This window comes from Poecilia latipinna, unplaced genomic scaffold, assembly GCF_001443285.1.
Source record: "Poecilia latipinna isolate Pla-1442-1.1 unplaced genomic scaffold, P_latipinna-1.0 Scaffold54, whole genome shotgun sequence".
Taxonomy (NCBI): Eukaryota; Metazoa; Chordata; class Actinopteri; order Cyprinodontiformes; family Poeciliidae; genus Poecilia; species Poecilia latipinna.
Window position 1 is genome coordinate 930325 of NW_015112670.1, and position 23679 is coordinate 954003.

The 23679-nt window shown below is 37.2% G+C and overlaps 4 protein-coding genes and 1 long non-coding RNA gene across 5 annotated transcripts in view; 2 read left to right on the top strand and 3 right to left on the bottom strand.

The window, feature by feature from the left end:
• Positions 1–1658, bottom strand: part of xrcc1 (X-ray repair complementing defective repair in Chinese hamster cells 1) — a 28302-nt gene extending 26644 nt beyond the window's left edge. The window contains exons 1-2 of the mRNA XM_015053611.1: positions 1166–1658; positions 996–1088 (exon numbers count right to left, since the gene is read on the bottom strand). Of these exons, the coding sequence (XP_014909097.1) occupies positions 996–1088; positions 1166–1216 (144 nt within the window). The 5' untranslated portion in view covers positions 1217–1658. The remainder of the gene's footprint in view (positions 1–995; positions 1089–1165) is intronic.
• A 2077-nt stretch (positions 1659–3735) lies between these two features.
• LOC106960499 (sialoadhesin) lies at positions 3736–7353 on the bottom strand. The gene is made up of 8 exons (XM_015053633.1): positions 7118–7353; positions 6053–6454; positions 5532–5843; positions 5193–5456; positions 4663–4935; positions 4289–4391; positions 4037–4202; positions 3736–3901 (listed from the first exon to the last, which is right to left on the bottom strand). The coding sequence occupies exons 1-8, from the start codon at positions 7158–7160 to the stop codon at positions 3746–3748; spliced, it is 1719 nt and encodes a 572-aa protein (XP_014909119.1). The 5' UTR covers positions 7161–7353; the 3' UTR covers positions 3736–3745.
• A 376-nt stretch (positions 7354–7729) lies between these two features.
• Positions 7730–15327, top strand: LOC106960491 (protein NLRC3-like). Its single transcript, XM_015053622.1, has 7 exons — positions 7730–9029; positions 9926–10009; positions 10537–10587; positions 11402–13208; positions 13389–13475; positions 14317–14484; positions 14583–15327. Exons 1-7 carry the CDS (start codon positions 8702–8704, stop codon positions 14899–14901), a joined length of 2844 nt encoding a protein of 947 aa, XP_014909108.1. The 5' UTR covers positions 7730–8701; the 3' UTR covers positions 14902–15327.
• Positions 8835–17903, bottom strand: LOC106960509 (uncharacterized). The gene is made up of 3 exons (XR_001427579.1): positions 17339–17903; positions 14704–14790; positions 8835–8920 (listed from the first exon to the last, which is right to left on the bottom strand). It is a non-coding gene; the product is annotated as an uncharacterized LOC106960509 (long non-coding RNA).
• Positions 17904–18793: 890 nt separating this feature from the next.
• On the top strand, positions 18794–23196 carry LOC106959851 (uncharacterized). The gene is made up of 7 exons (XM_015052677.1): positions 18794–18841; positions 19468–19519; positions 19646–19957; positions 21386–21688; positions 22194–22272; positions 22398–22455; positions 22542–23196. Exons 1-7 carry the CDS (start codon positions 18794–18796, stop codon positions 22599–22601), a joined length of 912 nt encoding a protein of 303 aa, XP_014908163.1. The 3' UTR covers positions 22602–23196.
• The last annotated feature ends 483 nt before the right edge of the window (positions 23197–23679 follow it).

A 23679-nucleotide genomic window follows, 5' to 3' on the forward strand; every position in this document is an offset into this window, starting at 1 on the left:
TTTTTTCGCTATAACACTCCTTTTGATTTGTTAACACACAAAGTTTTCCCAAAACAAGGAAAAAAAAAAAAAAAAAAAAGTTGCATAGCCCTATTTTATACCCAAAATAACTGGATAAAGTGTTACATCAGCCAAACATCGTAATCAGCATTAAAGATCTCAAATTGGCTGCTCTACAAGAATACTGTATTTGTGTACCTCTACTTTAGATGGAAAGAGTGAAACGTTTCACTACAGCGTAAACAATCTGACATAAGATTTAAAAGCTAAAACGAATTCAGACAAAAAAAAGTTTTCCGAATGCTTCAGCATCACACAGTCACAGAAGAATGATAAAACATCTTTTTGTGACAAACCTAAAAGGCCATGTTCATGTATCAATATAAAACATTTTTCTTATTATTTTTGAAGAGGTTTATGGAGAGCAAATAGAGACAAACTTCAACACATTTTATATATATATATATATATATATATATATATATATATATATATATAAAATAAAACCTATGGCATTAGATTTAAGATTTCTCATATCCAGCATACAGCAATTTATAGAAATCCAGCTGCAAAGAGTGCTGCTTTTTAAGAACATATGCAATTGCAATATTATTGCTGATACAGATTCACTCGCTTTTCTATTTGTTTTCCATCATTACAATGTTCCCTCTTTATGTTCTGTTTAGTTTTTTTAGATTATTTATTATTAATAAAAACAGGTTGTATGTGTACACTAATTTGGTGAAACGTCATTTTAAACGATGATTTATTTGTGTAAGGTCAAAAAAATGACGGTTAATAGGAATGGGGGAGAAACTTGTAAAGTATTTTTCATGTAAATATATTTTTGGAGTTTTTAGTAGACACGGGTCGCTGAGCTATTTGTGAACGAATAGATTGGTGACTTAAGATGAATGATAAGCATTTATTATCCTAGAATCTCACAGAAAAAAAAAAAGAAGAAAAACACCCGAACAATTAAAGACAAAACAAACCTGAAGGATGACGGACGTCTGCTTCTCACCGGGTTTTGATGCTTTCCACTTTCTGTATGTGTCTGAGCTCAGCAGATTGTTTGCTTTATGAGTCTGGTTTGAATTGAAACAAAAAAACATTAGGCAAAGCGCAGCTTACTTTACGAACATAATGACTTGAAACAACTTACGCTGTCCTCGGTGGAGCAAGAAATTACATGCTTGAGTGGAATTTCTGGCATGCTTGTCTTGTTTTGTTTCGAAATACGATTAATTTCCAGTTAATTTCCGTCAACCGGGCGTTTTTAAAAATACGACGAGTAGCCTAATCCTAAAACACACCCAGATTGCTTTCGTGGCACTACAATAAACTCACTTTGTTGCAGAACAGCGATAGAACGACTCCTGACTAACCAGATAGCATGCTAGTAAACAAAAGGCAGAGAACTTTCCCACATATGTCGGATCATTCAACACTCGTGAAAAGCTGCAGCACAATAATCTCCCACGCTGTTTTATGCTTCACATTTAACACAATACTTTTATCGCTACGGTAAATATCTTGATTTATATAACGACCACTTGAATTTAACGTTAAATATGCGCAAGTGAGCACTCATTTTCACACCAAAAGGCTGCAAATGTCAATGTGTCGTAACTTCCGACTCCAGGCGTCTCTAGCCAATGAGAACTTCACGTTCTTCTTCTACTGCACAATTATCTCACCATGCAGTTAAGTCGCCACCAAGTGGTGAAACGTGTGCAGTTTCTAAGTCAGAAAAATTTCGAAGTGGAATAGAATGTGGATATTTTTTTTACTTCTCCATGTTGTGGAGAAAAGCATACGTGTTAAATTGTTGTTGTTTTTTTATTTTATGTAAATTGTTTTATGTAATTATTAAAGTAAGCTTTGCTTTGCCTCATGTTTTTGTTTCAATTCAAACCAGACTCATAATGCTGAGCTCATACAGAAAGTGGAAAGAGGCAAGGCCGGTGAGAAGCAGACGTCCGTCATCCTTCTGGTTACTTTAAAAGTTTCTCCCCCATTCCTATTACCGTCATTTTTTGACCTTACACAAACTGTAAATAATCCATACAAATTTATAACCCTTTACTTTTTTAAATATACACAATATATATCACATAAGTTATGTGATATATATCTATGAATTTATCTATGAATTTATTTTTTATTTTTGTATTATATTTCTTAATCTGTGACCTGAGTCCAAGGTGGTATGACAATAAAAAAATATTTAAATCATGTATATATTGTTTTTTTATTGCTACTATTCTGTTATACATACGTCTACAAATTCTATATATTAGACAATATTTTCTATTTTTATTTATAGCATTAATAAACATAAATATTCACAATATCTATGTTTGTATCTTTTATTATTTATGTTCTGGCAGTGTTTAAAAACAACATAATTACTAACTAATTGATTGATTTAATTTAATTTAGGATATGATTGATCTTATTCAATTACTAATAAAAAGCCAAACGTTTTGAGTCAATGTATGTTAGTTGTAAAACAATTATAAAGCTTTAGCTTGTTTTATGTATTGTTTGGAATGTGGAGTTTGGGGTGAGAAAAATTAGTCTATAGAAAATTACTGATTCTGGGGGATCTCAATCCATGTCAAGGCCAGAAGGGAAGTATAATCCTGAGTTCAAAATATGCCTCAAAATGTCTCACTGGAACATGGCTAAAAAAATTGCAAGGAGATTTCAGTCATGTTCCACATTCCGTGACCATATTTGACGACTGGAATGTAGATGATCTGGCAAACCAAACATTCAAGTGCTTACTTTTGAAGTTATCTCTCTTTTTTCCCATAATGGACCATATTAGTAAAATCATTACAGGAGAATGAAGCTCTAATGTTGTAGTCATCTGACTCCTGCCTCATCCTGCTGTCACTCATAAACAAGACAACTTGAACTCATATGCTCAAGGAAAATAACAGATCTGGTGGAAACAATTTGCTTTTTTTCCATATTTGAGACATTTACATGGTAGAGGAATTTAAATACCATGGGGCGATTGTTTTCAAAGGGTTTGTTTGACTCCTGTTAGGGTTACCCATGGTAAATTGCCCTCAGGGGAGAGGTCAGAGCAAGAGTGATTTGATGAATTTCATGAATAGTAGACCACAATTACAAAAAGTATGGCCAGGACCATCCTGGAGATAAGCCTGGGGAAACGAGCTTGCAGTGGAATGCCTGGTGGTTGGTCTGTTTCTCCTGGGAGTTGGCCAGACATCACTACACTACATGAGCCCACAAAACTGTAGGAAGGAATGTCTCAATCATATGACATGCAGATCAGAGGGATGGGGCCTGGGCATGCTACTTTCTGGCAGCATAATCAGATCTTTTAGCCACTGCCTCATATCCCTTAAAAATAATAATAAAAAAAATATCCACATAACAATAAACTGAATGATAATGGTCATAGTTTAACTTTTATTATTTGCTGTCCTTTTTAGAATTCAAACATTGATCGATGTTTAAAAAACAAAAACATTCACAAGAATATTTAAAGTACAGTGTAAGTAAAGAACATCTTATATTCTTACATTGCAGACTTAAGAAAATAAAACTTTAGCAGGAATATAACTCTTCCTTAAAAAAAAATTCAGAATACCCATACGTCACAGTATTGAACACTATATACATTGCAGACAGGAAGTAACACTAGCAAAATTGTCCCAAACATTAGAGAATCAATTTCCAGTTAATTATTTTTTTGTTTTAAAATTCATAGGATCTCTACATAGATGGCTGTCTCTGGATCATCTGGAGAGGCACTTTGGACCTCTGATGTATCCCTGAGTCCCAGACCAGCTCCTCTATCTCTTCTTGCAACATCTCTGCCTCTTCTCCTCTCCCCACCTCTTCGGCCCATTGGACGGACCTGAAAAGCAGAGGTAGGTTATTGAAATACAAAGTGGACAGTATGTAAAATAAAAAAATAAAAAATAAAATAAAAGTTGTGATGTGTCTCCTATTAAGTATGGCCTTTTTCTTTAAGAACCAAAATATATAATACCTGCTTTGTATGGACAAAAACAGGTGTGGAGTTCTGGTACACAAGTTGGTAGCTTCCATTGGTGTAAACATTTGTCACTTCAGTGCAGTTAATGTAGAGAGGCATCCTGTTCTGATAAATTCCTAGTCCTTCAGGGTAGACAGCTTGATGTCTGATCATGATGTGTCTAGAAGGGAGAAGACCAAAAGCCTTGCATTATAAATATGTAGAAATAACATCTTCATTTTATTGGTAAATTTGTTTCACACATACCTTTTAGCTCTCCTTCGAAAGAAGCAGACAAGCAGGGACAGAAGGCATACGCACAGTGAGATGACCACAGCAGGTAAAATGATCCAGACCACGGATGGGGTTTCTGGATGTTGAATACAAAAGCAGTATAAATCAGAATATAAAGCTTTACTGCATGCTATCCATACCAATTACAGTGACTTTAGGAAACTAGTAAGACCACTTTATGACATAAAACAAAATCCCTCAAGCTTTTATTTACAGAGTTTTCTTCATTTTTTAAATATTTGCAGACTCTGGACATATCGTGTACGTAGTTCAACACCAGCATCACATGGAGAGAAAAACAAGTAGAAGAAGTTCTTTTTGTTAGTGTGACAAGAATAGAGGCATACCTTCCTCCCCCTGCAGCAAAACCAGGGAGTCATTTCCGAGTGCGTTGAATGCAAAACAGATTACACTCAGTGGTTTGTCCATGTATCCCCTCAGAGAAACTGTGAGCATGTCGGGCTCTGATGTTACAGACACGTTGTAATCATAAGGTGGAACAGTCCCATTGACACTCCAGGTGACAGCTGCTTTGGGGTTGGAGTCGACCGAACAGAGACAGCGCACCTCAGAATCCTCCACGACACAGGTGGAAGAGGAACGTGAGATGGAAGGCTTGTCTAAAAGAAACAAAAGATGGGAATCTATTAGGATCTCAGTGACACTCAGATAGAGCTCCACTTGTGCAATATGTGATATCTCAATATAAGCCAGGTGTCATCTATACAAAAACCAATCAAACACAATAGAAAGATGAACATCCTAAAACCACAAAACCCCAGAGTCTGGTTCTAAGAAAACAATCGTTCTGTTTTTCAAAGTGTTTGGTGTCAAGGAAAACATTGCAACAATAAAGTCGCATAAAGGATATGTTTACATTGTATATTAAGCGACGTGGGCTTGGATTCTCCTCGACCAATGGTGTTCTTGGCTGAGCAGCGGACTCTCATGTCTTTGGTCACGTTGAACACTCGCAGACTGTGCGATCGGTGGTGGAGGTGCACAGTGTGGCCGTGTTGAGTGTAGGACCAGCGATACTCTGTCGCTGGAGGGTCAGCTTTGCATGAGCAAACAAGCAAGGCGTTGCCCCCCTGCTGAACGATCAATGTCTGAACCTCCACCTTCACATCTTTTGGTGGAACTAAAAGCATGGGCAATGGAAACCAGGTTAAACTCAGCAAAGAAACAAAGACATAAGGGCCATCGTTTTGCTTACATGTCACATGAAGGTCCTTCACCATGGCTAACATTTTGGTTTCTGGATATTTAACCGCACACCAGAGCCGGGGCTTCACTTGGTGGGATGCGATGAAAGACAAAGAAGCCAGCAGCATCCACTTGTGGGGACCCGGATGGAGCGTTTGTAGCTCTCCCAGCTCGCTGCTGTTGAGTTTGGCTCCTTGGTCCCACTTCCACTGCAGGGTCGGGGGTCTGGAGGGACAGTGGTAGCTGACGGAGCAGTTCAGAGAGACCAACTGTCCTTCTTTGGCTGACAACATGCCGCTGATGACAGGAGGCTCAGGGTTGTCTATCAGCAAGAAAAAAAAACATCTGTGTATTTTCTCTTTCAGAATTTATTTAACTAGTAATTCAGCAAAACTACAATAATTGTCATCGACTGCTGCCCATTTTATTTCCGGTCTCTCAAGACATTGTAAACTGTAAACCTCTCAAACAATTTCAATCACTTTCCATAAAACAAAGACAGACAGGGCAAGGTATTTTTATACCACTCACCGTTGATGTCTACATTTACAGTCCTTGACACCCCCCAGAGTAAATCACTGCCTTTCTTCAGAGCCAGTTCAAACACCTTTGGGTCATCCGCTCTAAGCTGTTCTATCTTCACTGAGCAGTCTCCATTGGACACTTGGCCATAGAGCAAAGTCCGGCCGAGGAAATCCCTGCTCACTTGGTCTTTGCTCTCGCTGTTGAAAGCAGTGCTCCTGAGAGGGAAAAAAGGCCCACCACCTCTGAACCTGAGCCGCACGTCCACCCTCTCCTTTCGTCCCCTGATGGGGTGAGGGTCTGCAGGTGTGAAGGAGCAAGGAATCACCATGCAGGAGCCAACCACACCCTGTACACGGTCAGGGACTGAGGGCACAGGCGAGACAGCCTGGACCCCCATCCACAAGGCCGCTTCAGTAACAAAGAAAATAATTTAGAAAGCAGAGAATTACCATTTTACTTTACTATGATTATAAGTTAAAGGAATATAAACATGGGGACACTTAAAAAAAAACAAAACTATGGCCAAGCAGTTGTAAAACAATAATCCCTTTAGGAATGATTACTTTTAAGCAACAGAAATTCCTCACATTGATTAATGATAATGTAATGGTTGTAGTATTGCATTTAATTTCAATTTTTTGGATCTCCAACATAAAATAGTTGTGCAATAGATATATTTAGAAAAAAGGAACAGCGTAATTGTGCCCTTAGCCCTGGTAATAAGTGTCCACTCTGCACATTGTTCAAGAAAGTATATGTGCAAATTACAGTTTTCTAAATAATATGTTGCATTTTGAATTCAATTTTTCTGTACTATGAACTAGAAATCAGAAAAAAATACAACATAATTCACTAAACAATTTCACCTTAGCCACTGAAGACTGCAGAAAATATCAATGTAAATAAAAATAATAAATTTCACCACTGTTAGAATAATCATGACTGATTTAACCAGCTGCCTTACTGACTATATCAGTTTATCATGCATATTAACTAACAATAAAAATATTTAGAATTTCCACAAAACGAACATCCACTCACTAGATAGTAATAAATGAATTCACTACTCACCCATAAGTTGGAGACACTTAAAAAAGCTTGTGTCTCCATGCATGGCTGCAGCACTTTTCTTCCATCAGACTTGGGAAGGGGATGAGAGGGGCAAAGAAGAGGAAGTTGGCCTGTTTCATTGTGTCACCATTGCCTACCAAGCTACCAATGCAAATGCTATTAATAACTGGTTTGTTTGAAATCTGTCTGAATCTTTCAAAACATGGTTAATATGATTTTCTTTGTCTTGCTAACCAGAAAATAGTTAATTTTAAACTGTACAGCAACTTAGATTTTATTTAAAAAAATATATATCCTATACAAAAAAAGTGGAAATTATTTGCTTCGGAAAGAAAGACATCAGCAAGACAACACATGACAAGGAGTGAGTCACTCTCATGCTGCTAGCCATTTCCCTAAAGGCTCCAAATGTGCCAAGTTCTTTCCTCTTGTTTTTACATGTCACAATTGTAAATGTGAACATGTTTTATTGGAATTTAATTTACCAAATCAACACAAAGTACTGCAAGAGTGTGAATTTTTTATGCATATAAATCTAAAAAGTTTGAAGGGCATTTGTATTCAGTCTCCTTTGTGGTGAGCAATATACAGGACCATTCAGGTATTTTTTTTCAACCATTTCTTTTTTTATGTTACTATTTCATGGAGGTCAATTTTGTGGTGTGCATAACAAGAATAGCTGTCTTGCCAACATATTGTGTTTGTTGAGGTAAGGATTTCCATCTGTTTAGCTGGATGGCCATTAGGAGGTTTGCATTTAATTAAACTTTGCTCTGTGGGGAGTTTAAATCTTCCATGCCACACTTTTCAGATTTTTATTTGTAAAAATCTGAAATATCAATAGCAATTTTATATGCTATTGCGTTGGTCTATTACAAAAGTTATGATATAAAGCTTTGTTTTTCATTGTGTGAAAAGGTTCAAGGAATACATATACTTTTGCAAGGCATTGTAATAAACCTCCAATGTTGATGATACAAGGTTGTAGAAAACTCTCCACAACAATAGGACTATAAAACAATATAAAAAATGATTAATAGTTAACCTGTCTGACAATGAATGTTTTGCCATCTGGCAACATACAGAGATGCAAGTAGGTCACTGCTGAAAGGAAAGCACAGCAGAAAAAGACAATATTATTATTGGAGTATTTTAACAGGAAACCTGTCCTCTAAGACTGTTCAAGAAACATTCTGAATGTTTAGTGTGTCTCCTGTTTTGAGGGTGAAAATGAGAGCATTGTTCCACATACTTAAACTAAAAGAAACTGACAAAGTCAGGTGCAAAACCCTGAACATTGAACTTTTGGAGAGTTGCCGCCTTCAACTACTACTTAAGACAAAGGCTAACTGCTGTTGCTGCAGCAGAAAAAGGGGAGTGTTGCAGGAGGAGCAACACTCACCTGACTGAGGAGATAATAACAACCGAGGCACCACAGGAAGATCTATTTTTCACTTTATGGTAAGGTTTTAGGAGAATCATTTAAAAGTAAAAGTCTGACTATTTCAGTCTTGTAAGAGAACTTTAATGTGTAAGTTTTAATCTGAATTGAATCTCAACATTTTGGCAGTATTCTCTGAAAACATGACCTCGGCTCAGGAGCTGCTTCGATCTCAGAGGGAACTGTTGCTGAACTGGACTTGCGACCATCCAGCTCCCCTGTTGCGTTGGCTCTATGACGATGAGGTGCTCTCTCCCAGCTCCTACCCATATTTACTAGAAAAATCACCTTCTGATGCTGTGGCTCAGGCTCTGGAGACAGCATGTGCCTCAGAGGAGAGCAGTCAACAGTTCCTGCAGGTGCTGAGAGAAGTGCAAGATTATTACTGCAAGGATCTGCACATTTGGGTTGATAGACACTGTAGATCTTTTGCAAACAAACAACCACCGTCTGAAGTGGTAGAAGCTGAAGGTGAGGGTGGTTTGGAATGCTACTCATAACTGTGTTGTGTTTTCAAACTACATCAATGCAGAGAGTAGAGGTGAATGATGATCGCAAATTGTTGTGCGTAAGGTCATATTTGCACAGGTAGATTATGCTGTTTACTGGTCAGTGACATCAAAATTGGCAGAACTTTGATGCTCTGCAAAGACTTTGATGACTTTCGCAATCACACAAAGATAACGCATAGGAAACATCACAGTAAACTATAACTCTAACTCTTGTGTTATTAAAGGCACAGGGTTAAACTAATTTAAATCTTTTTTGAGAAACAGGAGTTCTTTCAGTCCATTTGTAAAAATCTGGCTTTGTTTTAACTTGTGGGTAAGTCACTGCTCATTTGTAGGTTCAATCCATAGCTCATCTGAACAACACAGATAATCATTTTATTGCTCCTTACTAACCTATTTCTATACGTGAGCTTTGAACTCTTGTTGAACTGAATATCCTAGCTTTTTCTGTTATTGTTTCCATACTTAAAAAAAAAAAATCAATTTTACTAATTTTACTTGGTTGTGTCCTCTTGTTTCTTTCTAACCTTAATTTAGCTGTTTGCTATACTGATAATATGACTTGTGCACTTTTGTAATTTGATGATTTTAAATGTGGTATGCTAATAAACTTTGAGGTTGATTCTGTGTGAAACATTTCAACACTGCAGCACTATGTTAACTTTTCATCCAGAGCCAACAGTGACTCACTTCACTTTTTTTGATGTACCAATATCGATGAAATTAATTTGGAACTACAGATATTGTGGATTTTCAGGTGAAGCAAGCAGGGAAATGTGAAACTATTCAGGCCTAAATGTCTACAGTCAACTCATTCTATATGTCATATGTCTAATTACATTGATTCTGTGACAGATAAGCACAAGAAACCAAAAGGACCCATTGCTAAACTATTCAAAAGGAAGAACAAAGGATTCTCCATAACACCGGAGGTTAGAGGTATGAATAACATTCTTTTTAACAAGAACTAAAGTACTACCAAAATACTTTTTTGGCATGTATGGCAGGGTATGAGAAAATACCAGTATTCATACAAGAATATAAAATGAAAAGGTGAATGATTCAATGGACTTGCATTTCAAACAAAAAGCAACACTTCTTTCGACTCCTGCTAGCTAAATATAACATCCACAGTTTTTGGTACTGGAAACATGTATTGTATCTATACATTGCATGTATTACTAAAATAATTTCTTATTTAGGCAAGTAACTATTGCAGTAGATGACACTGAGTCACCACCATAAAACCTCATAAAATTAGAATAAACTCTGGTCACACTGGCATTTAGCAACGAAGACTACTTGCTCCCTTTGATGTCATTGCTGAATATTGGTGTTAATACTATTATAATTCAGGAATCGTACAACAAAGCAATTAAGCGGTTTTGAAACTTACTTTTTAAACCATTGGTATGTTGACACCAATGTTGTATTGATACGATAACTATATATATATCATCATTTAGGTAAGAAAGATCTAAAACCAACAAGGAGCCAAAGGGTGGCCAACCTCAAAGGTAAGTACAAAACAATACAAAAAGATTTTTCATATAAAAAAAAATGCAGAGTTTATCCAGTGCTACATGCACCAGCTTCAGCACGAAACAGCCAGAGTTTTCTGTGCTGGAGGCACATTCGAGAAGACTGACAACCAACAAAAGTGAATTAAAACATCAGTTTGCAAAGATAGTTTGACAAATGCTGTAATTTATGTTGATAAACGATCTCCTTAAACTACAGTTTTCTACAACGTTTTAGAGATTAATTTAGGGCTGATCAGAACTACCCAGCCAGCATGCCTAGGTGGGACCCATGTGGGGACAAGGAGGGCAGACTATATGGGTCCCATATGGGTTTGTCCGCGGGTTCCACGATGGCCCCACATGGGTTTGCCCATGTAGGGCCACAGCCCACATGGGCCCTGCATGGGCCCTAATTGGACAAAACCCATGTGGGCCACCACCATATAGGGCCCATGCAGGGCCCATGTGGGCTCTGGCCCTACATGGGCAAACCCATGTGGGGCCATCATGGAACCCGCGGACAAACCCATATGGGACCCATATAGTATGCCCTCCTTGTCCCCACATGGGGCCCACCTAGGCATGCTGGCTGGGTAGTCGCAGAGACTTTTTAGGTGATATATGGACATGGCTTCAAGGTACATCACTGGCTGTGGAAAAATATTTTAAAGATAATTAGCATCTTTAAAAGAAGCCTTGGTCTAACATTGAAAATACAATGACAAAAAACCATATTAAAAAGAAAGATCAGAGAAATGTAATTTATCAACAAAATTTCAGAAAATTAACATATTATGTTCTATTCCAGCTCAAATTTCTATCCACAAAACAACCTTACTGACGCGCATGGAGGAGCTGAAATGTTACTCAGAGGGCAGTGGAGAAACTTCAAACTCAACTTTTCACATTGAGATTCGCTACACTGACCTCTTCGTCACAGAGGACAACGACTTCACTGACAGCAGTCAACATGAGTACTTTGACTTAGCAAGCAGACGAGCCCGTATCTATGTCCACCAATCATGCCAGCGCATTAGGCCAAGCCAACTACTGAGTCCTCAAGAGACAACAGGACAGCCACCTAAAAGGGTTAAAGTGAAGGGTATTGCTGGTATTGGAAAGAGTGTAGCGGTCCAGAGGCTCGTCTATGAATGGGCGATCGGAAAGAGCATGCGTGAATTCACCTGCATCTTTGATTTATCTTTCAGAGAGCTCAATCTAATTGAAGCTCCTATTAGTTTGTTGGAGCTACTTGGAGAGAGGTTCCGGCACTTAAAGGATGCTCTTCCTGATCTGTTCGCTGCACCAGGATCTCTGCTCTTCATCCTCGATGGCTTAGATGAGTTTAGATTCTCTTTAGACTGGAAAAGTCGGGATAAAAACATTGGTTTGAAGTCAAAGCTGCCCGTGTCTGAGCTGATAGTTGCTTTGATTAAAGGAAATCTTCTCCCAGAGGCATCCATCATTCTCACAACAAGGCCATCTACAGAAGCTCCAAAGCGTTTCTTTCAGAGATGCTGTGTGGTGCTGGGCTTTGAGGAAAACCAGGTCAAAGAGTATACCACCAAGTTCTACAAGGACAGGAAAGTCGCAGAAAAAGTCTACGATTACATCTCGAACAATGACAGCATTTTTGTGTTGTCCTTTATCCCACTTTATTGTTACATCATCTGTACTGCTATGCTGGAGTTCTTCTTGGGATCTCAGGATGTTGGTGACTTTAAATCTCTGGAGTTAAGCCCGCCCAGAACAGTGAGTGAGGTTTACTTCTGCTATCTGTTAACAACAGTAAAACACCATGGACTGAGGGCAAGTGGAGAAAGATCAACTTCAAGATCGGAAGTTCTCTCCCAAGCAAAGCAACAGCTGACAAACCTGGGAAAACTGGCCTACGAAAATCTCTTGCAGAGGAAGATCATGTTCAGCAGAAAAGACCTGGAGAATTATAGTGTAACACCAGCTAATATCCAAAGCACCTTTCTTTGTCAAATCCTTCATCCTGTTAAAGAAGAGGCAGTAGAGATGTTTTCCTTTTTCCACTTGACTGTTCAGGAACATTTGGCAGCTCTCTACTGTGCCCTCAACCTCTTCAGTCAGGAGGATATAACTCAAGCTTTAAACCTCTGGTGCTTTGGGTCACAGCCACCATCTGCCTCTTCTACACTGCTAAAACAAATAGATCTCAACATGGACATGTTGGATAGTCTCCAAATGTTCACAAGATTCTTTATGGGTCTTCTCCGAACGAGGTTAGAAAAACAGCTAGATGGCCTTGTTGACCCGTCCCAGCAGGAGGAGAATGGAATCCCCAATGGTTTGGGTTTATGGTTCCAAGACCAATTTAAACACAGGGAGATGAAAAACGAAACTGCATTGAATCTTTTGCATTGTTTGATGGAGTTTCACACGAACGAGACCACCACCATCGCAGCACCAGAGATTAAGAAGCTTAACTTGTTTAAAATGAAGTTGAATATTGTGGACTGTGCAGCAATGCACTATGTGCTGAAGTTTTCTCCACACACGCTTCAGGAACTCAACCTGGGTTACTCAAACATTGGAAACAGAGGACTCAACCGACTGAGGCCAATCCTCCATCGCTGTGAATCCCTCTAGTGAGTCCTGCAATTTATATTCACATGTCAACATTTGAATAATACAAACTAACTGTCTGTGTTAGCTGTCTGATCTGAACTTATCCAGTGATCTCTTTCAAATACATCCTGGCATGTAACAAGTCTGATCCCCAGCAAATAACAAAAAGCAAGTGCAGATGTTTTTCTCCTCTGTTTCAGTTTGAGATACAACTGTCTGGATTGGCAAGCAGCGATATTAGAATCTGCAGTTCTGAAATCAAACGAATGCCAAGTCAGGAAACTCTTGTGAGTCTTCTCAGAATCTTAAATGCAACTGAAATAATTAATTTTAAGAAGTTTTGAATTTTCAAATAAACTACGGAACCTTAACTCCTTATTATAAAGCACATTCAGTGCTTTGAAAAATTATTTGCAGATGACAGATCTCTTCCTTTTCTGCTTTTTGCCACACTTATGTGTTTCATGTCATCAAATAGATTGTATAATAGAAAAATATTAGCAAAGAGGAGTAAACAGAAAATGCAGTTTTCATTCAGTGAAGTTGATGAGTTCATTTACGAAGAGAAAAAAAGGCTAACCAGCGTAATCCTGCTTGAAAAAGTAATCTTGCAAAAGATTGTTTATCCCTTGGCAGCAACAGCTAACATCAAGTGTTTGAGGTAACTGGCAGGACCCACACTGGAGGATTTTTTAACATGACTGACTAATTTACGGCCACACAACAGCATCTCAACCAGATCTGAACTCAGACTCTGAACCTTAGACGTAGTCTTAATAACCCTCATGACTTGAGCTTCAAATCATGAAGTCTTTCCCAAATAATGTTGTACATAATTTTCTGGTGGAGAGCAGAATTTATAGTTCCATCAATTAAAGCAAACTGTCCAGATACTGAACCAATATTATCAATATTGAAATCATTTGAAGATCTAAAGTTTCTAAGTTTGATGAAAAGCAAATACTTTTTCACAGCACAGGATGTGTTTTATCTGAAGGGGTCAACATTATTTCTGTTTCTGCAGCCTTTGAAAATTCTAAGGAAGAAAAAAAAACCTTTACATGTCAGAAATAAGCAAATACAATCTACTAACGTATTTAATACATTTTTGTCAAACGACTCTTATAGTATGTGTGGAAACAACCTGGGTCCAGAAGGGGTTAATGAGCTGTGGACCGCCCTGGAGAACAACACCACTGTTGAAGAGCTCTATCTGGACATCACTGGTATCACAGAGAAAGGGACGGAAAACATTGTTAACTGTCTCAGCAAAAACACTTCCCTGAAGATTCTGACGTAAGACAGACACATTTAACCTGTTTCTATGTGGTGTCCACAACTGCCATCTAGTGGAGGCTGAGTATACAACCACTGTTTTATTCCCTTTTCTTCAGAATTGTTGGAAATGACATTGGAGAGGTGGGCAGAAAAAGGCTCAGAGAACTGCAGAAATTGAGACCAGATTTAAGGATTATTGCAAACTTCGTGGACGACCTGGGGTTGCTCCAGGCCTACCTGGGCTGGGTGGAGGAGATCCGTGCCGACAGGGACCAGATGGACTCGGTGAAGAACGTGGATGCTCTGCAGTCAGTGCTGCGAGGCCTGCAGAACAGTGGAGGGGAAATGGAGAAAGGAGAGAATGCAGATAAAGCTATGGAGCTCCAGATAAAGATTGAGGAGTTGCTAAAATCACATCTGATTGGAGGGAGTTGAACACAACTTTTGTTTCATGTTCTGTTGGAATAATCAAAGACATTTATAACAAACTGACATAATGAGTTCAGTCTGTTAAAGCAGGCTTTGAATCTTCTCTGAATTTTATGTGGCATGTGTTATTCTGTTTTTTCAAAAGAAGCTCTAGAAATCACGGGTAAGTTCAGGTGGTTCTGTAAATGCAGATATAATCAAACGTATTTTTCTCTAGAAGGATTTCTACCTTTTTTAGACATTGATCATGAACCACTATTATTGCAGATGTCAAACATAGAAAATTAAAATGTCCTAGTCCATAATTCACTGAAACCAAAAAAATATTGTGTGCTATATTGTGTGCTTTGTGCCTTAATGTTTGGCGCCTGAAAAAGAACTAAAAATAAATAAAGGAATACATGAATTGATATTTAAAATAATAATAAAAAATATTCAAAATGAAACTGAAATACTTTTACTTTAAAAAAAATGATACTATCTTTGGATTCTTAATAATAATAGTATGACAACAGGGGAGAAATGTATTTTCTGAACGACACAATGTGCGATAGCAGTCAAGCTGACGGGTCAGAAATAATCTGTAATAGAATTAGATATTCGTGTTTAAAAGTTTGGTAAAGTTGCAACATACAAGAGATAAAGCCAAAATGTGTTGTGTTTAACAGTACAACAAAAGCATATGAAAAAATCTGGAAATTAATTACTTTATAGCTGTGTCTCTTTTACACCAAAAAGGAGAAACATAAAGATGGATGATTTCAATATTTTGACAAGACTTTAGAATCTTAAGAGTGAATCTGTGTAACAGAAAAAGATAACATTTGTGAAAAATATCAAAACATAAATTATCTAATTGAGCCAATTTATTTTGAATCAGTTCCTTCCATAAAAATTAAGATATTTGAATTGGGCTCACAATGTTTCAAGATCTTAAAAAAGTTTTTATTCATGGTAAAATTAACAGATTATCTGTGGACAATGGTCACTGACTTCTTCTAATAGTCATAATATATATTTTTAGTTTTGCCAGGTTGTTAAAACATGAAACCAAAAATAGAAATACTGATGTAATATCATGGCCAGCTGGCAGGTAAAACAACCCCCAAAAAGGTAAAATTACTTTAATTCTAGATTAAACTGATTTTTAAAGCAATTCTTCAGCATTGAAACAATATTCTGAAATTATTTCCTTTGCTTTGGTGTTAGAAATATTTTTAGTATAAGGATCCCTCTGTTTCTTCAACAACGTAAATAGGTAAATGTTAGAAACAGTATTTTATCTTATGTTTACTGTTTTTGATGTGTGAAGTTGATTTAATCGTGCTGTATATCACCATTGTTCTGTGAGTAAATCAGTCCCTGCATTGCAGCTACAGGAGGAAACAAATATGAGCTGCACTCTGCACTCACACTCTGCACTACTCAGCTCGGAGGTGCAACAAGGCTGTGACTCAAGATAAAACAACAGAAGAAACAGTAACGCTATGTAATTAACTCAAGGTAACCGAATAAGCTATGTAACTAGGGACTGCAATAAGGAAATAAAAAGAGAGGGTACAGCAGAACGTGCTTCAGAACGGTAGGAGATTGTAACTGAAGTATGTCTCTGTCCGTTCTCCTCGCAAGTAAATCTAAAACTCTCTTGTCTTTCTTCTTTTTGCATGATGTTTGAATGTTGTAGGTTGTTTGAACCTGTCAGTAAAATGAACTATATTAGTGTGGTAATATGAACATAAAAATATTTATTTATATTTTCACTTTTTTAGTCTTCATTATGTTGTCTTCACTTGTTAAAAGTGGCATATGTAGCCTCCAAACAGGCAATCAATCAATTTAAAGGACCCAACTTCTGTGAAAGCTGCAGTAGCCAGCCCTCTATCTGCATTATTGCAACTCTAAAATTATTTTTGTAGTGAAGAAACAAACCAGAATTTTCTGCATCATGTCAATCAGTACTGAGAAAAGGAAGTGTTTTGAAATGGGTGTGAGATTTTTTTTTAGCTGAGATCATTGCCAAAGAAAAGATGTTACTCTCAATAATATTTCTGGCAACATGTTCACACTTTGGCCAGCTTTTACAGCAAGTCAAAATCTTGTTCCTGTTCGAGCCCGTTTTACAGACTTTATAGCAGATATGGTGGCAAAGTTGGTAACATTGTTGCCTTACAGCAGTGGTTCCCAAACTTTTTCTGCGCCCCGCCAGTGATTTCCAAACATTTTCTGGGCCCCCCCTATGGATTACAAATGGCTGTCTAGTTGAGTCAAACTGGTGTCGAACTGGTGTTAGACATCCAGCCATGAGAGAATGAAACACATTTAAAGCTGGTATGATAACTAATGCTTTAACTAGAGAATGTGTTCACTCTGTTCCCAGCACCAGGAGGAAGAGGAAACTCTGTGATAACTTCCAAAAACTAAAACAAAACCATCTGCTTTTGACCTGCTGCCCGGGTTTAATCCTGATGAGAGCTTGATGGTGGTGAAGGAGCTGAGAATGTCAGGCTGCTGTTGGCAGTACACAAATACAGTAAGTTCTCACTTAGGTGGATCGGAGAAAACACAAGAGCTTCAGGTAAACCTGGAACACAGGAAACAAGGCAACTAGAGACTGGAGATACAAGTTCACTAGAAATCTAGAGCAGACTAGAGCTACCATCATAGGTATAGCTTTTACTTGTATAGCGCTTTATCAACTGCAAAGGACCCAAAGTGCTTCACACTGCAACCCTTTCACACACTTATTCACACACTGACGGTGTCAAGCTACTGGATAGCAGCACACAGACAGGAGCACCGGTGCGACCATGCACTGGTCCTTTGACCACCACTAGCAGGCAAGGTGGGTGAAGTGTCTTTCCCAAGGACACAACAACCAACCAAACTAATAGTCCCTGTGTGGATCAAAAGGTGGCTCCTGCCGTCAAAAAAGAACCCTTCCCTGGTGACTGTGAAGGACAATTCCCACGCAGTTTGTGTTTTAGTGCAAAGCCTCCATAGACTGAAATTAATTATTTATTTCAACCTTGTGTAATGTATGTTTTATTTTAAGATTTGAGTTGTTTGCTCCTTGCTGTGATAATATTGGTTGGATGGATGACATCAGATATCTAAGTAAAGGTGGTGGTAACTGTTTTGGTCATGTTGGTTTTACTTCCTCTTTAAAAGTCAGTGCCTCCGTATATATGAGTTACTTATAGAGAATGACGCCTTCTCTGCAGACCTCATGAACATGCACAGTAAGTCATTTTGACCTATGTAAGGCATTTTGTTGACTGATTTTGGTTTGCTGTGATGGAAAAAAAAGCACATTAAGAATAAATAGAACAAGGGAGAAAGTTTGATTCACAGTGGTGTAAAATATGTAACTTTTTAAAAAATTAATCTGTCTGAAATATGCTTCTAAATGAAACATTATTTAAAAAGTTAAGTCCTCATTACATTAAATAATTGTAACAACTGAGTTAAAAATGAAATCTGGTTTTCTTTTCTACTACACTGCTAGGCTTTGTAACTTATCAAATTGAATCGTGGCTGAAATAATTTTGGAAAACTAAACATGTACACTTGTGCTCTGTCTGCACCTCTCTATAACTGAGAGGCTGCTGAATTTGTAGTCAGTCACAAGCTGCAGCCACTACACAAGTTATTACTGGAGTTATTACTGCGTTAGTGATCTTCTACTCTCCCTTTGCAAGTTGCCCTAGCCCTCCTGGATGCCTCTCCCTAGGCTGTCTCTTGCAGCGCTGTACTGATCACCATCACCAGATTTGTGTGAGATGTTACTTTTCTGCAGTAGATTTTGGATCTCTATTTGTATGCTGAGATTAGAACAAGCCAGAAGCCATACCATTTTTTCGCAGCACTACTTTCTAAGGAGACATTTACATAGCCCTATATGTCTTTGTTGTTCAAAGACTTCCCAGCTGTTCCTATGACAGAGCTGGTCAGAGGTGCCTGCAAGACATTTTAAAAGTCTTTGACATAGTTAGAGCCTCTTTCATGATGGGACTTCTGATCAAGAGCAAAGCTGCTCAGACTAGATGAAACGAGGTGGTGACTAAACTTTATAGCCTTGTTATTTTACGACTTATTGAGGACAACATTTAATTAACTGCAGCTGTAATCTAAACATCCTTAAATGCATCCTCTGTTGAACGCTGATGGTGTAGTATGCTATACCTGTTTTGTTACATATGACTGCATTGTTTTCTATTTGACTGGACACTTTTTCTATATTCACACGTATATTTGAATATACACTGTGTAGTTCACCAGTTTCAACAGGGATGAATGAACGAGGCCACTTTCTACCAAGTCTCTGATTATCTTATCCATTAAAATCTAAAGCTGCAGGTCATCCAATTTATAAGTGAGGGACATGGTATTGAGAATAATTTTGGTATTTTGGCCTTGCAAGCATGCTTACTGTGCACTCCTGCTGATTTTTCCAGGACTCAAATCTACTTTGTAGATGCTCAAGATAAAGAATACATCAGTCATATTTTATACTAACCTATTGAAGAAAGTATGCAAAACAAACATGAACACTGTTTTATCTGTGATTTCTAGTCTAGAAAAATATGGACCTATTCAAATGATTCTGTGAAAATTAATGTCACAGGTATGTTTTGAAATGCAAAGATCTTATGGATCAAATATGTTTGGTAAACCCATATTGTTGTCTAAATAATGAGGTATTAAATGTCATGCTCAACCACTAAACCAAAGCACTCAACCTTCCTCCCAGATAATCCTCCCTCACCAACTCTGACTCCGTCCACTCTGGAGGTGAAAGAGGGAGCCTCTGTGAGTCTGACATGTTCTGCTCCAGTTCCTTGCCCGTCTCATCCTCCAGCTTTGACATGGTCTCCCAAACTGGGGGAGAGTCAGGTGAAACTGCGAGAGAATCAGGACAAAACTCAGTTTCAGACCTCCATTTTAACCTTCGTTGCCTCACATAGCCATGATGGTAAGAAAATCTCCTGCACAGCTGTCTACAATAAACAAGATGGAAGCCCCAGTGTATCTGTTACCGCAGATTTAACAGCAAGGATTTTGGGTAAGTTAATTTCCTTTCCCACATTTTAACATTTTACATACTGTTGAGGACAAAAATATTTGCCCACTGAATTTACATCTTTATCTTTTATTGAAATCATTACTGATTTTATTAAAATCATTAATGTACTTAACAGCAGTTAAACATTGAAAGAAAAAAAAAAAACACATTCGTAGAAGGGCTATTAATTTTGGACCCAACAAGTTATCCAATTATCTCATAGACACACACACAAAAAAAACAAAAAACAAAAAAAACAATACAAACTGAGAAGAAACTTTAGCAGCTGGAGATAATTTACATGTGCACAGCAGAAACACAAATGATTAAACAGAATAAGAGTAGAAGTGTGCCATATAAAGTCATATCTACACAAATGATGTAGTCCATGTCTTGAAACTAATAACATCAGTATTACTAAACTTATGTCATGTTTTACACTTTAGTTACATCACTGATTTTTTTACCTTCACTAAAACGCTTTACAATTTTAACTCAAACCACCTTTGAAAATAGCCTAATGTAGGTGCTAATGTGAGCTATTTTGAAATATATTGCTACTGTTCAAGCAAGCTACTCAAGCATGAGAGCAAAGCTTTCTCTACTGGTGACTTCAGTCTCTGAAAACATATCAAGAATGTCAAAACACAATTGTATTCTTGGATATTTATATAGATTATAGCTTTTTGTATCATTTCACACCAGCTACAACTGAAACAAGTGCTGTGCATCAGCACTGGAATTGTTTTGTGTGTGTGTGTGTGTGTGTGTGTGTGTGTGTGTGTGTGCGTGTGTGTGTGTTTAAATAAAACATCAAATAAAATGACAAAGTTTAGTCCATGCAAGATGATGCTGATGATGTCACTGGTTCAGAGGTCAAAACAAGCATTTCTACAGTAATAGACCAAATCTGCCATACCTCTATGTTAGTGGCTCTTGAAGCATTTACTCAAGACACTCTCAGCACTTTGTGAAACTACCATAACCCATAAAGAAAGACGTTGTTTCACATTCTCCTCAAGGTTTCAGTCATCCTGTCATCTGTGCACATTTTTCTATCACATTTATGTGTCCAGTTTGAGTTTTTTTAAGAGCTGTAAGACTGTTTTATATATATATCTATAGATATATATATATATATATATATATATATATATATATATATATATATATATATATATATATATATATATATATATATATAATGGTGTGTTTGATTAATTTAACATGAGTTTCACCTTCCAAATTAAATTAATAAAATAAAAGATTTTTTTAATGGTACTATAATTTATTGAGAGCTCCGGTATTAATCAAATATTCTGTGTGATTATTTTCACACTTTTTTTTTCATCCTATTACCCTTTGTACAGGAGTTTTGCTGTTTTTATTTACCTTATTTTCAAGTTAGCTTTGTCTCCTGGTTTACAGTTCCTCCAGTGATCCTGGACTCATCTATTTGCACCAGAACTGCAAATCAAGTCAGATGTTCCTGTGAAACTGTTGGAAGCAGTCTCATGTTACAGTGGGTTGTGGATGGACAGCAGGTTATCCAATCTAACAAGATTTCTATCTCCACTGACACTCTGAATAGTACACATCTGAAGAGTGTCATCACTGTCAATGGAGCACAGGACAGAAATCTGTCATCGTTGCTCTGCTTTAGCTTCAACTCTGTGGGATCAGCCAGGAAACAGTTTTGTGCTGACTGCTGCACAATTGAAAACATAGCAGGTAATCACAGGGTGTCTATTATGTCTGTACAGTGTGTTTGTTAAAATAAATGCAGGTATAGAGTACCTCTGAGTATTTACCTAACAGTTTTTTGCAACACAACTGTGAGAAAAGGTTCTAATTTTCAAATTAAATGTGATAAAAGATATAATTTATTCAGCATCAATTTACTGAATTTGAAGACTGGTGGAAGATTTAGATTGTAATACTGGATATGCTCAATGAAACTATCCATATTTAAAATTAGTATCAGGCAGCTGGTGTATAATCTCATGATATGATTTACTTTTACAGCTTATAACCAACATTGCTTCTGTCTATATGTATCCATGATCTTTAGTGTAAGAACTAGCCTTGATAAACATTTTTTCAGTGTTTTGCAATTTCATCATTCCCTATTACTTCTTTGACAAAGGTGTGAAAATATATTTCTCTGTATAAAGTGTATTTAATAAGCTCTGTCAAAGTTATATCTTGATCTTTATTTTTCAAATTTGCATTTCAGATAAAAAGCTGATGTTTGTGTTCATTGCTACTACTGTCGTCTTACTAACTCTAGTCTGTGTCTTGCTGTTTGTTATCCGGTAAGTGAGCAGTTCATAGGAAGCCTGTTCAGTTTCCCCTTTGTGTTTTACGTCTTTTTTATGATTATATATAGGTGTGAAGCAAAACACTAAAATTTACAACATTTTTCAATGTCTTATTCCAGGTATCTGAAGATTCAGCAAAACAATCTAAAGGAGAGTGTTGCAAAGGACAAGAAAAAGGTATATTTGCAAATGATCATGCTTTTTTGTAAAATTTGTAGTTTTTTAAATAATTTGTTTTGTTCATATTTCTTCTTTAACTTTAGATACCACACACTGAAGATCCCATTTATGTCAACACAAGGAAGCTGAGACAGGAAAAATGAGATAGATGATAATAACATGCTTTTTAATTGCTGTGGGAAAAAATTCAGCTCTGATGTTTTCCTGCCTTTAATCAAACAAAGTCAAAATTAGGAAAAGCACTTCTAAACACACCCACATAACAACAACAACTTAAAAGTTTGTAATAGGACGAGTTTTTAAAATGATTTCTTTGACTTTAGCGCTGTCTGTTGTAATTGTAGTATTAACTGGTCATATCTAAAGATGTTCAAGATGCTGCATGCTATTTTAAGTATTTTTTATTTTATTTTACTGGGTTTGCTTTTATTGGCTGTGACAAAATATGCTACATTGTAAATGAATTTATACTTATAGAAATTTGATCATCAAATAGCTGCCTCATGATTTAAATTATTTTGCCATATATTATAAAGACTTTTTTTTAATCCTCTCTACAATTTTGTGATATTTGTAATCCACGGCTTTTTAAGGTACACAGCTCAAAGTAAATAACATTGTGTTACTGTTTTACATATCTGATATGTGTAATGGACTTCCAAACTAAAACAGTTTGTTAAAAGGGGACTATTATGCGTTTTCTAGGCACATTAGTCCAACAGTCAAGTAAGTGTTACTTTCAGTTGTAAATACAACTTAAAATAAATTTGACTTTGCAATCTGATGCCTTGAATTTGGGCTCTGTCTCTTTAAGAAGCTTCTACTCTTTTCACCACTACATCTTCAGCACATCATCACTACGACGCTACTCCGTTGTGGCATTTACAACCTTTCTTAGGAGCTTTGCACTGAGAAGTAGTTCAGTGATGTGTTGCTCGACACCTCCTGCTCAATACAGATTGGAGCCAAATGAAGCAGTAGTATCGTTATGCAGTGTTTGGATCGCTGCGTCAACACACCAAAAATTATGTGACCACTCCTAAAAGAGGCCTCGATTTTTTCCGGTGTCTCGGACTGCTTGTGACAAGCAGCTCGTCATATGCTGATTTGCAGGAATCCTGAATGGGCGGGTCTTGTAGTCTCATTTTAGGCTTTAAAATGAAACTGAATTTACTCCCAAACTGTGAATTTTTGGAAAGACGGACATGTATTTGCATAAGT

Excerpts from the sequence above, each read along its gene's own strand:
- LOC106960499 (XM_015053633.1), bottom strand. The coding sequence starts at position 7,160 with ATGCATGGAGACACAAGCTTTTTTAAGTGTCTCCAACTTATGG. Across the intron at positions 5,844-6,052 it reads TGTAAATGTAGACATCAACG|ACAACCCTGAGCCTCCTGTC; the intron begins GTGAGTGGTATA and ends TCTTGCTGATAG. Across the intron at positions 5,457-5,531 it reads GAAGGACCTTCATGTGACAT|TTCCACCAAAAGATGTGAAG; the intron begins GTAAGCAAAACG and ends CCATGCTTTTAG.
- LOC106960491 (XM_015053622.1), top strand. The coding sequence starts at position 8,702 with ATGACCTCGGCTCAGGAGCTGCTTCGATCTCAGAGGGAACTGTTGCTG. Across the intron at positions 10,588-11,401 it reads AAGGGTGGCCAACCTCAAAG|CTCAAATTTCTATCCACAAA; the intron begins GTAAGTACAAAA and ends GTTCTATTCCAG. Across the intron at positions 13,476-14,316 it reads TGCCAAGTCAGGAAACTCTT|TATGTGTGGAAACAACCTGG; the intron begins GTGAGTCTTCTC and ends CGACTCTTATAG.
- LOC106959851 (XM_015052677.1), top strand. The coding sequence starts at position 18,794 with ATGTCTTTGTTGTTCAAAGACTTCCCAGCTGTTCCTATGACAGAGCTG. Across the intron at positions 19,958-21,385 it reads TTTAACAGCAAGGATTTTGG|TTCCTCCAGTGATCCTGGAC; the intron begins GTAAGTTAATTT and ends CCTGGTTTACAG. Across the intron at positions 22,273-22,397 it reads GTCTTGCTGTTTGTTATCCG|GTATCTGAAGATTCAGCAAA; the intron begins GTAAGTGAGCAG and ends GTCTTATTCCAG.